Source organism: Orbicella faveolata, unplaced genomic scaffold (genome assembly GCF_042242905.1).
Source record: "Orbicella faveolata isolate gen_17 unplaced genomic scaffold, um_ofav_v1 contig_3, whole genome shotgun sequence".
NCBI classification, from domain to species: Eukaryota; Metazoa; Cnidaria; class Anthozoa; order Scleractinia; family Merulinidae; genus Orbicella; species Orbicella faveolata.
This window is the reverse complement of record NW_028301558.1, coordinates 14142638-14159518: the sequence shown is the minus strand read 5'-3', so window position 1 is coordinate 14159518 and position 16881 is coordinate 14142638. Positions and strand designations below refer to the sequence as shown.

Genomic DNA, 16881 nt, shown 5'->3' with positions numbered 1-16881 from the left:
CTTTACAAACATTGGTGCAAAGCAGTTCAAACGTACCTAAATATTGTGATCTCGTCAATATGGAACAATACGCCGTAGCGGCGTTAGCCAAAAACTCGCAAATTTCGACTCCTGAATGGGCCCTAAATCTCCCCTCGGATGGCTGAAGTCATTTTTGCGTGTGGCAAAAACGAAAAGCAAGTAATTGAAAAAAACAACCCGGTTTTATTATGTAATCACCAATTCCTTTCTTTCGACAAAATAAAAAGGCTAACTTTTTTCTGACACGAAATTGACCGCACCGCTCTTAGCGGGAATGCCACTTAATTTTGGTTTATAGTATGTATAATTTCTCTTTCACAATTGTAAGGAAGAGTCTATAAGTGGGTTTTATCCTGACTGCGTGACTTAATTCTGTATTGTGTCATTGGCCATTTACTTGCAAAAGGGAAAAATAACTAAAAAGTAAGTTAATTAGAAAGGCGGAAAATTACCCTTTTTTTAGCCCAACCCCTGGGAGTCAACTAAGGGTGGCATCAGAAATAAAGAAGCTACTTTCTTGCATAAGAAAAATATATCTATGCCACCAAAGTAATATAATTTTAAAAGTATCAACAGAATTGTTAGGATGTTTGTTTTTGTTTAGACTAATTTTTGTGCCAAGCAACTGACTTCAGTCGACAGCTCAATTGATAGAGCACTTGCCAGCATCGCAGTTGACAGCATCACAGTCAGCATCACCGCAGGATTATTCTTTCACAATTGTATTGTAGGCGTGTATATATAGTGGAAGTGGAGGAAGGGTCCTATATAATTTATTAATTACAGCTAAGGAGAAAGCAATACCTCAGTTACCTTCTGTGGAAGACGAAGGGGTGTTACCTAATATTTTCCAAGATAAATTTCATTTTTTCTGCTCTCATTCCCTCTTGCCAATTATTGAACAGTCCCTTAATATTACTGCGAAGTCGTGTGTACCCTTTGTAACAGAAATGACCGGAAAACTCGATCTGGTAAGATTTTTGCTCTCTTAGGTGGAATGGAGACCTCTCTCTCCCTAATACTGGATACTGCGGGGAAACAAAGCGCTTGATGGTTAGGTTGCGTTCCGTAAAGGGGGGATCCGAATTTTCGAGTGCAACCGATCCACAACACCACTGGCACTGCGCTCCAACTAGAGAAGGACGTCTGGGGACGAGGCAGGAAAAACGACAAAGATCTTCCTTATATCGCGATCAAAATTTGCCTAAGCATATATATTGCAATGTGGATGTTGCTTTAGTGCCCTCTGGTGGCATAAATGAGCTGTTAATAGTAAAATACAGTATTAACAAGATTCCATTTCCTTGATCTGTTTCGCATTGAACGTCAGTCGCCTGATGCCAATCTGATTGGTTACATCTACGGGTAGGTTTTAGTTTAGGCTCCTAGATCGGTGCTTGTTATAACTATCTCCAAGTACGCTGCCTTCGTACTTCATAAATCGCAGCAGTGATTGTAAGCAGGATTACTTTAGTAATTCTTCTAATCCCAAACCTAACGCTAATGGATATGAACCTCCAATGCTTATACTCCTAACCCTTCCGCTCATTGCACTGACACCAAAACGTAGGGTTAAAGCAGTTGCTGTAGCCCTCTAGAACTGCGTGAAATTTCCTTTTAATTTCTCCCGTTGTTTTGTTTGGGACAGTACTGAGGACGATTTACATGGTACTCTGGTAAACTCTTTAATGAAAGCTTTTTTCCTTTCAAACGCGACATCTTGTCTCTGCCTTGACAAAGATGGCGCCATCTTCTTCGCTCGGGTAGCCAATCACAGCGCAGAATTTGGTTCGTTTTGCCCGCTAACTGAGCTAGCCATGTAATAATATTTGGTCTACACAATATAGCCCAACATTAAAACGTGCCGTAACAGATGTTATTGTCTTCGTCATAGCGCGATCGAAATTTGGCTAGTAATTAGTTTTAATAGAACCCATAAGAGACAAAGAGGATATATATTGCAATGTGAATGGTGCTGTAGTTCCACTGGCGGCATAAATGAGCTGTTATATGATTAACAGTAAACTTACAGTTTTTAACAAGATTCCCACATCTTTAATCTGTTTTGCATTCAACATCAGTCGCCTGATCAATCGGATTAGTTATGTCCAGGTAGATTTTCGTTTGGGTTCGAGCAGTGTTTGTTGTTAAAACCACCTCCTACATGTACTACGAAAGTAGCCTTCTTGTTTCACACTTTCCACCAATAATGGTAAGTACGATTAATTTAAATAATAGGGACCTTAAGCACCGACGACGAATGGGACGACGACGACGAGTAAAATTGTTGTAAGACTGGGTCGAGGACGTCGTTCACGGCGTGAAAACCAAGTGCGAGTACATGTAAACAGAGCTGAGTTCTTGTAAACATGGACCTAAAACCATCGAAAAATTTTGTCATGTCTTCCTTTCGCGAGCTCCAAGACCTGTTTCTCTTGAGCTACGAAAACGGTAGTATCGATGACAACACATTTTCAGTCCTACGTGAGGAACTGATGTCGAAAAATCCCGATTTCTCATACGAAGAACATAACAGGTTTTCACTCGAAGAGATGAATGATGCCGAATTTTCGCCCGATATAATCTAAAACGACCTTCACGGTATAAAATTCTATCCTAAAAACATAAGCGAAAGCCTACATGTAGATAGGAACCAGAAGAAACGAAATACAGAGTCATTTTTCAATTTCTGAATTCATTTAATTTCGTAGTTTCGCTGACAAGCAAATTCAACAACGGACAAATCGCCGACAAAATAAGGTTATTACCAACGATTTTTACACCAACCTCGCCGTAAAATCTAGTTGATACAAAGCTAAGAGATTAAATAAATAACCAACTTTCATTTCAATAGTTTGATATACATTTTCTGCCTGAAACACAGCGTTAATAGATTAATACTTACTCACGTTCGCTCAGGACGGCAAACCTGACGTTTTGACGTCCTCAGCTTTACGTGGACGACGAGTCTAGCATGCGCAGTAGCGCGGTAAGGGGAAATTTTACTTCCGGTCGTCGTCCTCTGGGCTCGTCGTCGTCGGTGCTTAAGGTCCCTAATGTTTGTAATTCTTGTAATCCTAAACCTAACGCTAATGGCTTACTTTCCTAACCCTACCGCCAATTGTTCTCAGTTACCCCAAAACGTAGGACCACTGAATGAGTTAAAAATTGCTGTAGCCTTCCAGAAATGGATAAAATATCTTTTTAATTTCTCGCGTTGTTTTGTGTAGGACAGCTGTTGTTTAGGATGGCGGCACGACTTGCGTGATCTACGAAAACTCTTAGAATTGAAAGTACTTTTGGCTTTGGCACGACATATTGTCTACCTTGACATTTATCCTGTTAGTTTTACGAAATAGTTTCTTAACTTTTTTAATCATGCAATTAGTTACTTTCCCTTTAATTTGGATTGTAGTATTTATGTTGTTAATCCTTTCACGAACTGATGTCAAACAAGGCGTTGTTTTTTTGTTCACAGTTTGTTCATGGCGTAATCGAACGTTTGTAGGATCATTATTTCGTTGTACGTTCATTTAGATTTCTTGTTATTTCTCTCTGCTACAAGACTACCAAGCGAATTGCTGTGGATAATAGTATTGATTAATGTTTTGCAAAACTGTTGACGATTGAGTGTAAGGAGCGCTGGAGCCGGTGGACAATTGGTTGGCAACCTGAACAATGTGGACGCCAGATGTGAAAACCATTAGTTGGATTAGAATTTAAAGAGTAAAGTGCAATTAAGATCTTAAATTTAATCATTTAGCAGTGATGGTCCAACCAAGAACTGTTTTGACGAAAGAAGCGGAAAGATGGAGAAAAAAAAGAAATCATTGAAAAGAAATTAAGAGAAGAAAACTTTGAGGTTGTTAATTACAGTGTTTAGCCTCGATAATTTAGCGTTGCACTGTTATTTCTGCTCCCAATCATTCATTGCCTGACTTTTTCAAAGTTATTTTAACCTGACCTGTTAAAATCCAGCTGAAAACAATACATTCTTCGAGAAACATAGTATTCTGATAATGGACCTATGCTACCAGTTAAAAGGGTTGCAATAAAATAAGCTCCTGATAGACTCGAAGAACAGTGCACCTCCAGACTCGCAAAGATGCGCTTGGGAATGTGTCTTCCACCTTCACTTTCAGTTTTGCTGCTTTTGGCAATGCTCGGAAATATCACTTTAGCAGTGAAAGGTAAGTCTAAAAAAATTATCCTTTTCACTTGTTAGAAGAAAAATCATTTTAAATAAATAATCGTTGAATATTGTCCTTCAGTAGGACAATTCAGTAGGATTCTTCTATCAGAAGAAAGACTTTTTTTTGGTTTCTTCAAAAAATTATTTTATTGTTCTTTTGCAACCTTGAATAAGCCTCGAGATCTTTCATGAGAGAAACGGCAGGTTTTATTTTAGGATATACTTCGTTAACACTCTACCTATACACTGCTTCATTTAATTCAGCCAAAATCGGGGTTCTTCGATTCGATCACACACGGAGCGTTCACATTTGTTCAAACTCAACGTAAAATGTCATTTTACCGAGCAGCTTTTAGTGTTGCCGTTCCAGAAACTCAAAGACATAAGCTTATTTCCTTTGTTAACATTACGGTAGAAATATAAGACTTTTTATGGCCGACTTCAAACAGTTGCAATTGCACCAGTCTCGACGGCGAAACGCCCCCTTTTACGGCAAATTTTCTGTTCTGCCAGTGGTAAATTGGAATAAAAAAAATGGAACGTTTGTTTATTTTACGGTTTATTTTTTGGCTGTTTGGACAACAAAGTTGTCTGGTTCTTTTTCTGTCGAAGAATACTGACAAACTGAACGAGCACTAGTCTCGCGTGAAATGACAAATAAATCTGTAAAGATAACGTTACGAGTCGATCTAATCTATTTGAAAACTATAGTTGCCTCTATAAGCTCAAAATTACTATCGTCTGCACGACCTGTGAAGGTATTAATCATTTTCAGAGGTCGCAAGCAGTGCATCTCACTTCGTTTGACCATATTTCAAAGGGACTATTATCCCAACAGAAAACAGCAGCGGCGGGGCTGAGGGTGGTAAAGGGTATTTTCGTGACTCGTGATCGGCCCTCTTTTTTTCCCGTGAAATGTGAAATGGCTAATTTTTTCCTCGTGAATCGTGATTTCCATAGTCGCCGTGAACCGTGATTTTCCAAAACGTTCTCTTTTATTTTCCGTGAAGCGTGAAATGCCAATGTTGTATTTTTCGTGAATTGTGAAAGGGCTGCTTTATTTTCCGTGAAACGGTGATCTATACCACCCCCCTTCCTTTACCACCCTCGGGGCTGGGGTTAATTGCAGAACACGGTACGTACCGTCTAAGGGTTTGGAAGTAATGGATCCCTGTGAGTGTTTTGCCTCGTGCCTATCATGTGACAACTTCTCGAACGTGCAAGAAGTCATTTTTGGTATACAAAGTAGAAAATTCCGTAAGATGACCTGGCTTGCTGTAAATTTTTGAGGGACTTGTTTTGATAGCTAGGTAGATATTTCAATGCTTAATGCCTTTGCTCGCTAATTTTATTCATACAGTAATTCACAAAGGTTTCCCATCCCTGTGAACTTGCGTAAAAAAAAAAAAAAAATACTATGAGCTAATCAAAGAAATAAAAAGGTGCTACTTAATGGAACAAAACTACTTAAATCAGCAGGTAAAAATAATACTGATTCAGAAAGACTACTACATTAGGCTGATGTATTGTGGAGTTCGGTACGAAGTGCCATTCTTTCAAAGTTCTGTTGAAAAAGTTGTACCCATAGTTGTTACTGTTATTGCCGATATTGATAAAACAATTGTTTGTTTAACGCTTCATATTTGCGACTGATGTAGGGATTTTCCCGAAACGACTCTAAAAATACCGCACATAAAATTAAATTCAAAGTGCTACACAGCAGCCATTTCTTTTTATTTCTAAATGTGATGCCATATGTGATGAGCATGTCTCAGCATGTCTCACGGCTTTGGTTCCCAGTGTGTCGATAACAATTTTGCCGTAAACCATTCAGTTCAACATGATTATTAGGCGAGCTATTGTGTGTTTTCCCGTTCGGGCTGTTTAGCAGGTTAAAGCTGTTCCAGGTTCACACACATCAGCTCTGAAAGATCCCTCCAGTTCTCCGCTCTGCTCCTTTGATGTCTGGAAAATACTTCTGGTTATTAGGGTCCCAAACGCTTCAAGCGTACTCCAGACAGAGTCGAACAAGAAATTTGAAGGCTTCACTTTTAACACTTTCAGGACATAAAAAAAGCCAAGGGAACGCTTGGCTTTCCTGATGATTTTGTGGATGTGATAACTCCACTTTAAGCTGGAAAACAACTCAACACGCACAGCTGTAGTAGGGGTCATAAGACGCTAACATAAAGGAATTCCATTCATCATGTTCTGGTATAAAAATGGATCTTCAAATAGATGAATTCTGACGATTTTTCACTTATTGCAATTAAAAGACATTCCAGTTCTACAAACAAGACCACGCAACTAAACACTAAGGTCATGCTGCAAGTTATAAGCATATGATTCTTCTTGCGGCTTCATACAAGTGCGCAGAGGAATGTTATGTTTTACAAAAAGGATATTATGTTAACTGTGATCACTAAATCCCCTCGAGCAGACGAGAAGGAGATTTAATTGCGCTTTGTTTTCTCTTTGGTTTAATTTGAAGATTAATACTACCCAAGTAGCTTATCTTTTTAATTCGTAAATTGGGGCGCGATTAGGACAGAAGTTCATCCAAACTGTTGGTTTTTATTTTTACTGACGTACACTTAAGTCGTGTAGAGTGCAAACAGTAAACTAGTAAGTAAAACAAGCCTGATCTCAGGTGATAGTCGAGCTTAGCATGACAGGTAATTAGTAGGCAGGTCTGTAAAACTTTCCAAACTGGTGTCACGCCACAGATCGTGGAAAACTCTATGCATGCACGAATTGTTTTTGACACTGAAAATGGCAGTGAGATGTTTTATTGAAGTTTTATTGATCAAGAGAAAGCTCCACCTTGCTAAGAGCGATATAAGTAACTTGTTAATCTGGCTGGCACTCGAAGGGATTTGATCCTGACTTGCGGTCAGCCAAAAATCCACTTTTTCCGCGACAGTCCAATATGTTTTCAAGGTTGTTTTGGCGTTTATTTCTTGATTGCGGCGATTTAGTCACATGACTGTCGACTGTTTATAGTTAGTCCACAGAAAAGAGTTCGAAAGCTGCAGATTTTTAACCATGCAATAACTGATTTGGATTGCATATCTCACTTGTATTGTCACAAATCACTCGCGTGCATCTTTCATAATTACATGCTATGTAGTTTCGCGAACGAGCACAGCGAATCAAATCCTCAACGGTGATTGGATACCGGGCGGACAAGATGGCGCTATTTGCGCGGGATTGCCCGCGTTATCCCTTTATTGACCAAGCGTAATCGGTAAATATTTCTCTTTATATTATTGGCATCGATCTTTTTAAGCGTGTTTATGGACCTTTAGGTTCATAAAAGATTTTGGCTAATATATGGCCATCTTTTTTTATGTTTTTGATGTATCATAACCCTTTAGATCTTAATTTGGTTAACATGCGTTTCTTCGTTAGAATCCTAGTAAATAGACGTCCGTCTTTTTGTCTGTTCAGGGATTTCTCTGCTGCAAACTGGCAAGCTCAACATGTCGCAAACTTTTCAAGATTGGAGTTGTAGCAGTGGATGTTCGCCTCCTCTAAATTGTCGACTGGCTATTTGTACCAACGTTGCCTTTCTTCAAGCATTTAGTGGATCTGGAAAGGTAAGTGTGCCTTTGTAGAATGTCTGAACCCCATGAAATGTTAAATGCTGTTTAATGAAAAGCTTTAAAGCATTAATGAAGCTGCTTGACGTGCATGTTTAGTTAAGTGAAAAAAAAAATTCATTAGAATGGAAACCACAATCAGTATAGGCTTGCAGTCGTCAGGCACGTAATTTCAGGTTTAAAGCTAAAGCGCTTTATTATGTAGACACGAGTGTTTTACTGGAAACACCGCACGTAAAATTCGTACGAAGCCACATCCGGGACTCGAGTGGCGTATTTTCCATATTTTCACTAGAGAAGATATCGATGATTTCACTGATATCAAGTTTGTCTCTTAAGTATCATCGAAACATCTTCGGGTGGTCCTCGAAAGTCTTCGGTTATTTTACTAAATAGCGGTAAATAATAAATTTATGTTACTAATATATTTATATATTACGCCCGTTAGGTTCAAGTGCATGTATCAATGAGCCACGGTGAAGACTTTTCACGTGTTCACTCGCCTTCTGCTGTGTGGGTTCAGTCCATTAGTACACGTGGATTTGAGGTCTGTTCACGTGAAACAGGGACTGGATCAAATAAAACTGGAATTATCAACTGGCTGGCCTATCAAAATGATCCAAAAATGGTACATGGCAGTGTGACTTTTCAAGGAATGTGGACAACGGAAAGCAAATGTGACAAAGTTACATTCCCACAGGTTAGACAGTGTATTGCAGCTGGTGTTAGAATCATTATTACATCGTATATGAATATACGTATGTACAATGTACGCCCTCTTTAAGATGAGAGTTGATTTCAATTTGATTTCCTGTTTTGAAAAGAAAATTTAAAAGGAAATTCAGTAACAGAACCCCAAAAACTGCAACTTGAGGCGATGGTTTGCAAAGAAATGGAAATGAAATTCTCGTTTTAAGCGAACAAAATTTCGATCACACCACACTTTTGAGTAGCTCTCTTCCTTTTTATCAAGTTACCTGTAGCATCAGCTATGGAGGGATACTCCCATTAAGTAATTAGAGGGAGAATCCTGCATGCTCTGATGAGTAATTTTCAGTTTCAGCGCTTCCAGAAAATTTCCCTATTTCCTACTCTGCTAACAGTTTATTCACTATCGTGAATCCTCGAATTAGCGCTCGGGGCGCTTTTCTCAAATTTAGGAGAAGACGGGGGGCGTTTATCCGAGGAAGGCGCTTATTTAATTTTTCCCAAATCGTGGCATGATCATTGTTTTAATACATCATCTGCGCGTAAACAACAACATAAGCTGTTTATCGAGAGCACTTATTTTAAGCTTATTTTAAATTTTGGCCGATTGGAGGGGCGCTTATTCGAAGGGGACGCTTATTCGAGGGGGTTGCTAATTTGAGGATTTACGGTATGTCAAAATCTTGAGCCTATCTTCTCATCAAAGAACATTCTTTCATGTATCAAATGTAACATAAGTTTGTATTGTTTACAGAGTTTCCGTGATAGACCTTCTGTGTTTGTCTCAGCTAAGTACGCTCGTAGCACAAAGCCTGACGACGCAATGTATGTTTGGTTGGAGAACGTGAATTCTGGAAGTTTCGAAGTTTGCATCCGGGAATTCTTGCCATTTGACGGAAAACATCAAAACACAATTGTAGTACGTGAAAATTTGTTGATGTACTTTTGAGACTTTAAGAGTCCATTAGCGCTTAAGATGTGATGGCAATAAACGTTAAAGTATTTGTTACAGCCATTTTCTTCCAGGACAGTTAGGTATCGTAACATATTGTAGACCACTCCGCTCTTCTTTTACTGCTCCCAAAATACTACACAATAAGTTTTGAAGACTGAATTATTTCTAAAAAGGAATATCTTAATTACAAGTTAGATTTTCATTTTACAATTTGTTTGCTTTCCTTAATTCTCTCCGTTCATATCCTCTTCTTTCGTTAATACCGGTTACCTTTCCTGCTCTGTTGTCTAATTCATTTGAATATTTATAATGTCTTTGTTGACAAGTGCCAATTTTAACAAAACATTTTCCTTTTCCTTTACAGGATTGGTTTGCTTTCGTTGGCAAAGGTTCTGAATTTAATTTTACGTTGGTAGGAGAAGCGTTTTTCCCCAACACAGGAAACCCAACAACTGACGATAACTATGGCTTTTGTCAAGTAAGCGCATTTGATAAGCAGGTGTCAATCATCTCATAGAAGCAATAATCACTTGGTCATTATTCATCTCAGAAAACAGCACTAAACAGCTGATAGGTCTGACATTATCATCTATTGTAAATTTGAAGGGTGATCCAACAAACACATCAACGTATTCATGAAATTGGCATATACGAGAATGGTTGTCTCAAGACGATCTTCTAATATTCCTTTCGTGTTAACTCTTACTACAGAGGAAGATTGCAATTTGACTGGTTTAAACTCCTTTTCTGTTTCTCTTCACAGCAAGTGCAGTTCAACACCACCTTTTATGCGTCACCAGTTGTACTTGTGTCTGTTCATCATGACTACGATCGTAAAGTAAAAAACCACATTCCACCAGAATACAACATAATAACGGCCTGGGTCGAGGTAAGACATAACTCTTTATTGCTTGGCTACAAACGGAAGTTTCGTCCTCGCTATTCTCTTTAAAACCTGCGTGTAACCACAATAAATACAGTATTCAAAAAGAAGTCTTAGGGCCATTAACAATGTAACTCTATCGTTTATTAGAAAAGGTTACATGACGTGTATTATATCTCATTTCTCCTGTAGGAAGTTGGTCTGACAGCAATGAAGATTTGTGTCAAAGACTTGAGTGGATCAGGAAGTAAACACGACCCTCTGTCTGTCAGCTATGTTGTAGTTGGAGGTTTGTATTATGTACTATTTATAATTTTACTCTGGATAAAACTTAATCCCATCATAACACACTCGGTCACCCTGAAGGAGAAAGGTTCAATCATTTACAAATTAAATTCACAATGAATTCTTTCAGTTTATGTGTACAAGTTAAAATGATGTTCAGAAGAGTTGACAGCTTTTTGAGCGACTGACTTCCTAGCCTTTAGTACTAAGAATTTTGAACGACTATTAAATAATAAATTGGGTCATTTAGGAACAAATATTTCAAACTTGATCACTTGCTGATATCATTAGTTGTTACGGTATACTCCCCGGTTATGAAATCGAATTGTAATACAGTAGTAAAGGCAAAATGGCTTGTGTTTGACAAATCAGAAAAAAGCGGTTAATGTTCCACGGGATATCCTCTATTTCACACAAACCAACTCCAAAATATTATTTCGCTTTGCAGACCTGAACCCATGCCTTGACGTGCATTGTCCATCATTTGGAGTGTGTAAGACTTTCAGCACTCATGAAGCTCGCTGTGTGTGTTCCGAAGACTGCCCTTCCTATCATGACCCAGTGTGCACCGCGAATGGAACAACATACGACAACAAATGCTGGCATGAGCTGTACTACTGTAGAGGACTGGAGAATAATCTTGTGTATCACCCAGGAAGCTGTGAGGGTAAGCAAGGATTTCTGTTAAATTGAAGAAGGAACGTGTCTGTTCTAATCAGGTTTCGCCAGAGACGGATGGCTTATCTGTTCCAGCGCACGTGGTTCCGGTTTCTGTAGTTTGAAACTAATTGGGCAACTTTACCTGAAAGGGAATCTTAACATTTATATTTCAAATCGGAGAGAGAAATTTTAAAAGTGATATGTATAACCCATGAAGACACTCGTTCTGCAATGAAGTATTTATTCACTGACATATTCACTGCTTGCTCGCTCATTTACATATGCTTCTGTTTACATATAAGGCAGTCTTTCTAAATTAAAATCTAAAGATATCAGGTCTCTGATGATATTCTAGTTGTCTTTACATTCTTTCTATAGGTTAGTTACTTAAAATAAAATGTGACAATCAGGAAATGATAGGAATGACTAATTTTTTAAATTTATTGACAGGTTTCCCAATTGTGCACGGTCGAGTGGAACTTCTTCGTGTTCCAAAGTGGTCCGATTCAAGCTGTCAGACGGTTGCTTTTCCGCCATATCGCTTTTATCCAGATAAACCGGTCCATGTGCAGATAACCGTCAATCACATGAATCTGAACGATTCTGAAACTGTGCACGACGCCATTACTTCTTGGACTGAAAACATTAATGGAAAGAATTTTACAGTTTGCGCAATGCAATCTGGGAGAAAGAGTAAGAACTTTAATCCATTCGCGACTGTTGATTGGATGGCTTATCAGGGAGCACCGCCCAAAGGAATGGCGGGAGAAATCAAGATGCAGAAATGGTGGTCTGGAACAAATTGTGCAGATGTGACTTTTCCCAAGGTAGGATAAGCTGCCTTTTCCTCTTTTTCTGAAAGGATCGATGGAAAATTTCTAAATTTAATTTTTCGTGTGTCATGGTATTCTTGTGTTATTATAGGTCAGAAACAAGTTTAAATGTGAAAAACTTTTCAGTGAAATTCCCTCGCAATGGTCTTGGTTCAACTTGACGTGTACATCACGTGGTGACTGAGTCGATTGTTTAAAGTGCATTTTCTGCTAGGAATACTGTTAAAAAGTGATGTTACGTTATTTAATTTGATTTCACATTTCCTCCTCGCACTTTTTCAGAACAAGTTTAAGGACGAGCCTGTAGTACTCATAACAGCAGAACATCTAAGGACTGGTAAGGAGTATGATGCCGCGCTGATTTGGACAGAGGATGTAACCAAGGCCTCATTTAAAGTCTGCCTCCGAGAATTGCAAAACTTTGATGGAAAACATGAAGATATTAGCGTGGTATGTACTTCATAACAGAATAACACGACAAATGTTTTAATCAAGTAAGGCTGCTTAGTGAAATATTACCTGTTTATCCACCTTCAACCACTTGGAAAATGCCCGGGGGTACTTTGGGAATTTCTGGGTGGGGATGTGCCGCTGGGACCCCGGAACCCTTAGCCTATACCAGAGCTAGTTCAGCTGAATTTTGCTAACCTATACTACGGTAAACTCCCCCAACCCCCCATCTATCGACATTGTTGAGGCCGATTTACGTAAAGTTAAACTTGCCGATTTGATTTTTTTATATTTTTGAGTGACAATTCCTGGTTTCCTTACTCTAGATAAAATCTTCAACCGACCAGTCAGTTTTGTGAAAAATTATACCCTATTCTAGACCCAAACGCTCTAATTTATATACCCTATCCTAGAGTAAACTGCTTGAACACCATACCCTTCACAGCGGCACATACCTATATAGCCCATATATGGCAGTGCCCCGCCCGGGGGAAAATGCCAGGACTCTATCCTTAATAACAACAACCCTGACCCAGGCTTTTGTAATCCAAGTGACAAGATTTGATGCGGGGCCATTTTTGAGAAATAGCCTGTTTCTTTTTTTGGTGTTAAACACAGCTTTTCTTAAGGCTTTCCCCGGTACGTCTAGAAGATTTTGTTTTAATTTCCAGGCTAAATCCCTGACATTTTATTACAGAACTGGTTGGCGTTTTCTAAACTTCACAAACGGCTCTTCACTGAACATGGCTCTGTCAAGTTTCCAAACACAAACCCACCAACAGATGAAAACAACAACGCTTACTGCGAGGTAAGTTTATAGCGGTATGGAAAATTAACAACCAATGGAAAAACAACGAAAGCTGAATTTTGTCTTTAATAATTAATTAGTAATTCTAGATGAAAATAAATTAAGCATTTAAGCAAATTTCTACGTTTCCATATGTGTACTAACAATATGACTAATATGGCGCGCATTTGCAGTGTAAAATGCTAATACAGATAACAATAAAATTCAGATAACGTGTAGAAACAGTACGTATAATAAAAGATCCAATTATTTCTTCGTGTTGAAGTTTGTGCAGTTTGCACGAAGTTATAACCTTACACCATCAGTCCTGATATCAGCCAATCACAGCACAACAGCAAGTGGAAACTTGGCACCAGTTCGTAACGGTATCACAACGTGGATTGAGGTAAAACACCATGCATTGTTACTTACAACCAATTACGAAATATACGGTTTTGTGAAATTCTTCCCCTCAAGGAGAAATTAATCGTTACATATCTGCTGTTTGGTGTTTAAATCGGTGTCTGCCACAGAGTAGTTACCGAGTCAGAGAGAGATTACTTCAGTCTTTGTTTAGTTCCCATTTCCAGTTTATTAAATGATGTGATACGAACAAGAGATCATTATTCAGAAAATTTTATTTCCGTTAAAATTACTACACGTCCTGCGCGTGCTGTCGAATTTTGGCTTCATTATCGTTATCGTCATCATTATTAGCAGTATTAATAACTATAGCATGATGTTTGTTTCATATTTGCAGAACATGAATACGTCTGGATTCAGAACGTGTGTCAAGGAACTGTATGAGACAAGATATGATCCAGTGTCAGTTAGTTATGCCGTCGTAACAGGTTAGAAATATATATATATATATAACTAACTGCAGACAGTACTGTTTCGGCCTTCTAGGCCTCATCAGTGCAGTGCTGAAGACTAGGATGGAGGCTAAGCTTAAAAAGCCGCCCCAAATACTACACATGTGGTAGTATCTAAGCCATTACCAGAGTGCTCAAACTAGCGAGCTAGTGAGCATGCGCAATTGCAGCAGCAACGACTCATCCCAGTAGAGTGCTCAAACTGGACATGAAAGCAGAGCTTTGTATGCCAGCGAGCTATATCTAACTGCAGACAGTACTGTTATATACATATATATATATATATATATATATATATATATATAGTTTTTTTTTTTTTTTTTTTACAATGCCCAGTTCAACAAGAAATAGTCCCTACCCATTTATTAAACATAAAGCGTTGACAAATATTTGTTCTTTTCTCAGACATCTGTGATCCTGGTTGGAGCTACTTTAATGGCTACTGCTACTTTACAAGTGTCGGTTGTACAAACTGGACCACAGCGGTGCAAAAATGTCGACAAGAAGACTCGGTCCTTGTTGATGTCAGCAGCAATGAAGAGAATGTGTATTTACAGCATCGACATAATGGCGCCAAATCTTGGCTGGGCTTGAATGATAGAACCATAGAAGGCAACTTTACTTGGGTGGATCGAGGAGAAGGAAACTTTACAGCTTGGGCCAAAAATCAGCCAAATAATTTCAGAGGAGAAGATTGTGTGCACGCACTTGGTGTGGAATACAGCTATGAATGGAATGACGTGCAGTGTAGCGATTGTCATCCCTACACTTGTAAGAAAGGTAAAATATGAATCATTGCGTATTAAAGCAAATTAGAAGTCGTAAACAGCAGTAAATAGCAGATTTTGAAATAATACGAATCATGCAGATGTTTCTTCACGTTGTTATCTTTTGTGCTTTGGAGGAAGATGGGTTAAAAATAACAGCAAATCTTCCAACGGGACATAAATTGATCATTACTTTACGGAGCTTTGGAATGCCCATGAACAATTTGAAAATTTATCAAAATTGTACATGTATTTAACAACAGCAACAACAGCAGCAACAACAAAAATAATAATCACTTTATTTAAGTGTCGATGTATTTAGCACTAATGTGCTAACTGGGGACACTGTAAATAAATAAACAAATGTTTCAAACATAACATAAACTACTAAGAATCCCAACTGGTGGGAGGCTGACCAGTTGGCTATTTACACAACGCGGTCGAGGAGTTGAACTCAGGGCTACCGAGAACAAATCCAGATAGCGGTAGGGCGGAGGATTTGAACTAGGGATCTCCAGATTTCAAATCCAGCGCCCTGAACCACTCGGGAACGCCGTCTTACTAACAGAGTTTGAACATCACATTTAAAATTTACACATAGAAAGAAATAAAGCACACAAAGTTACTATGGTTATGTTGTCTGTTCAACAGATCTAAATGAATGTGATAGAAATACAAATGACTGTCATCAGCATGCCAGTTGTAGAAATGAACGTGGATCATATTCATGCAAGTGTAACCATGGTTTTATTGGAGATGGCTTTAAGTGCGGTCTTCAGGGTTCCTGTTCGGTGATCAGAAAATACCTGAGCAGTGTAAGCGGAAATTACAAAATTGATCCAGATGGACTGAGAGGCCTGGCACCGTTTACTGTTTACTGCGATATGGATGGCAAAAATGGAGTTGGCGTGACAGTCATCAGTCACGACAGTGAAAGCAGAACGCACGTGCATGGGTATGGTGGTGTTGGTAGTTACTCACGTGACATTCATTACACAGGAGCGAGTCTCTCTCAGCTGGCGAGTCTCACCAGAGTGTCATCACACTGTGAGCAGTTTATCAAGTACGAGTGTTATAATTCAGTGATGTTTACTAGGTACAGTGCATATGCCTGGTGGGTGTCACGTGATTCTAGTAAGATGACGTACTGGGGCGGAGCATCACCTGGCAGTGGTAAGTGCGCATGCGGGATTACCAACTCATGTGCGGGTGGATATGGTTGTAACTGTGATAAGAATGACAATGTATGGCGTGAAGACAGCGGTCTCCTCACCGACAAGAAACATCTGCCAGTTAAACAGCTCAGGTTTGGGGATGCAACAGGTAGTGAGCAAGGTTACCACACACTGGGAAAACTGAAATGCTATGGGATAGCATGAACACTACCATCTGTATGTTGCTTTTCAGTTTCAAAAATGTTTGGCCAAGCGGAGTTTTTTGTTTTTGTGAGAATGTACGGAACAAATCAATTCGTAGCAACAAAGCTAGTGAGGTTAAGATTTTTTTAAGATTTGTCATTCCGTCGCCATGGTTTAAAACAACTGAGCTTTGTACGTAGCACTTATTGACAGATGTTAAACGTGACAGCTTAATGAACAACTGTAAAGTAACTAGACTCAAATGAAGGAATAAAACGATGGACTAATTGTTCAAGCTGTTTTGCTTTCAGTTAAATTTAATTAATTGTGCATACAGTGGAACCTCGCCTTACGACCACCCCGTTAATGCGACCACCTCGCTATTACAGCCACTTTATTCTGGCCCAAAAAGAAGCTCAGTCAGTCATTTGCTTATTTAAAGAACCCCTTTAATACGACCACCCCGTTAATGCGACCAATTTTCCGTGGCCCGAAGGTGGCCGTA

General features: G+C 39.0%; 1 protein-coding gene across 1 annotated transcript; it reads left to right on the top strand.

Moving 5' to 3' along the window:
• Window positions 1-4087: 4087 nt before the first annotated feature.
• On the top strand, window positions 4088-16671 carry LOC110048117 (uncharacterized). The gene is made up of 15 exons (XM_089298543.1): window positions 4088-4211; window positions 7664-7812; window positions 8264-8515; window positions 9278-9442; window positions 9843-9956; window positions 10242-10367; window positions 10554-10650; window positions 11095-11313; window positions 11757-12133; window positions 12422-12589; window positions 13287-13397; window positions 13663-13782; window positions 14137-14227; window positions 14657-15031; window positions 15670-16671. Exons 1-15 carry the CDS (start codon window positions 4127-4129, stop codon window positions 16395-16397), a joined length of 3177 nt encoding a protein of 1058 aa, XP_089154669.1. The 5' UTR covers window positions 4088-4126; the 3' UTR covers window positions 16398-16671.
• The last annotated feature ends 210 nt before the right edge of the window (window positions 16672-16881 follow it).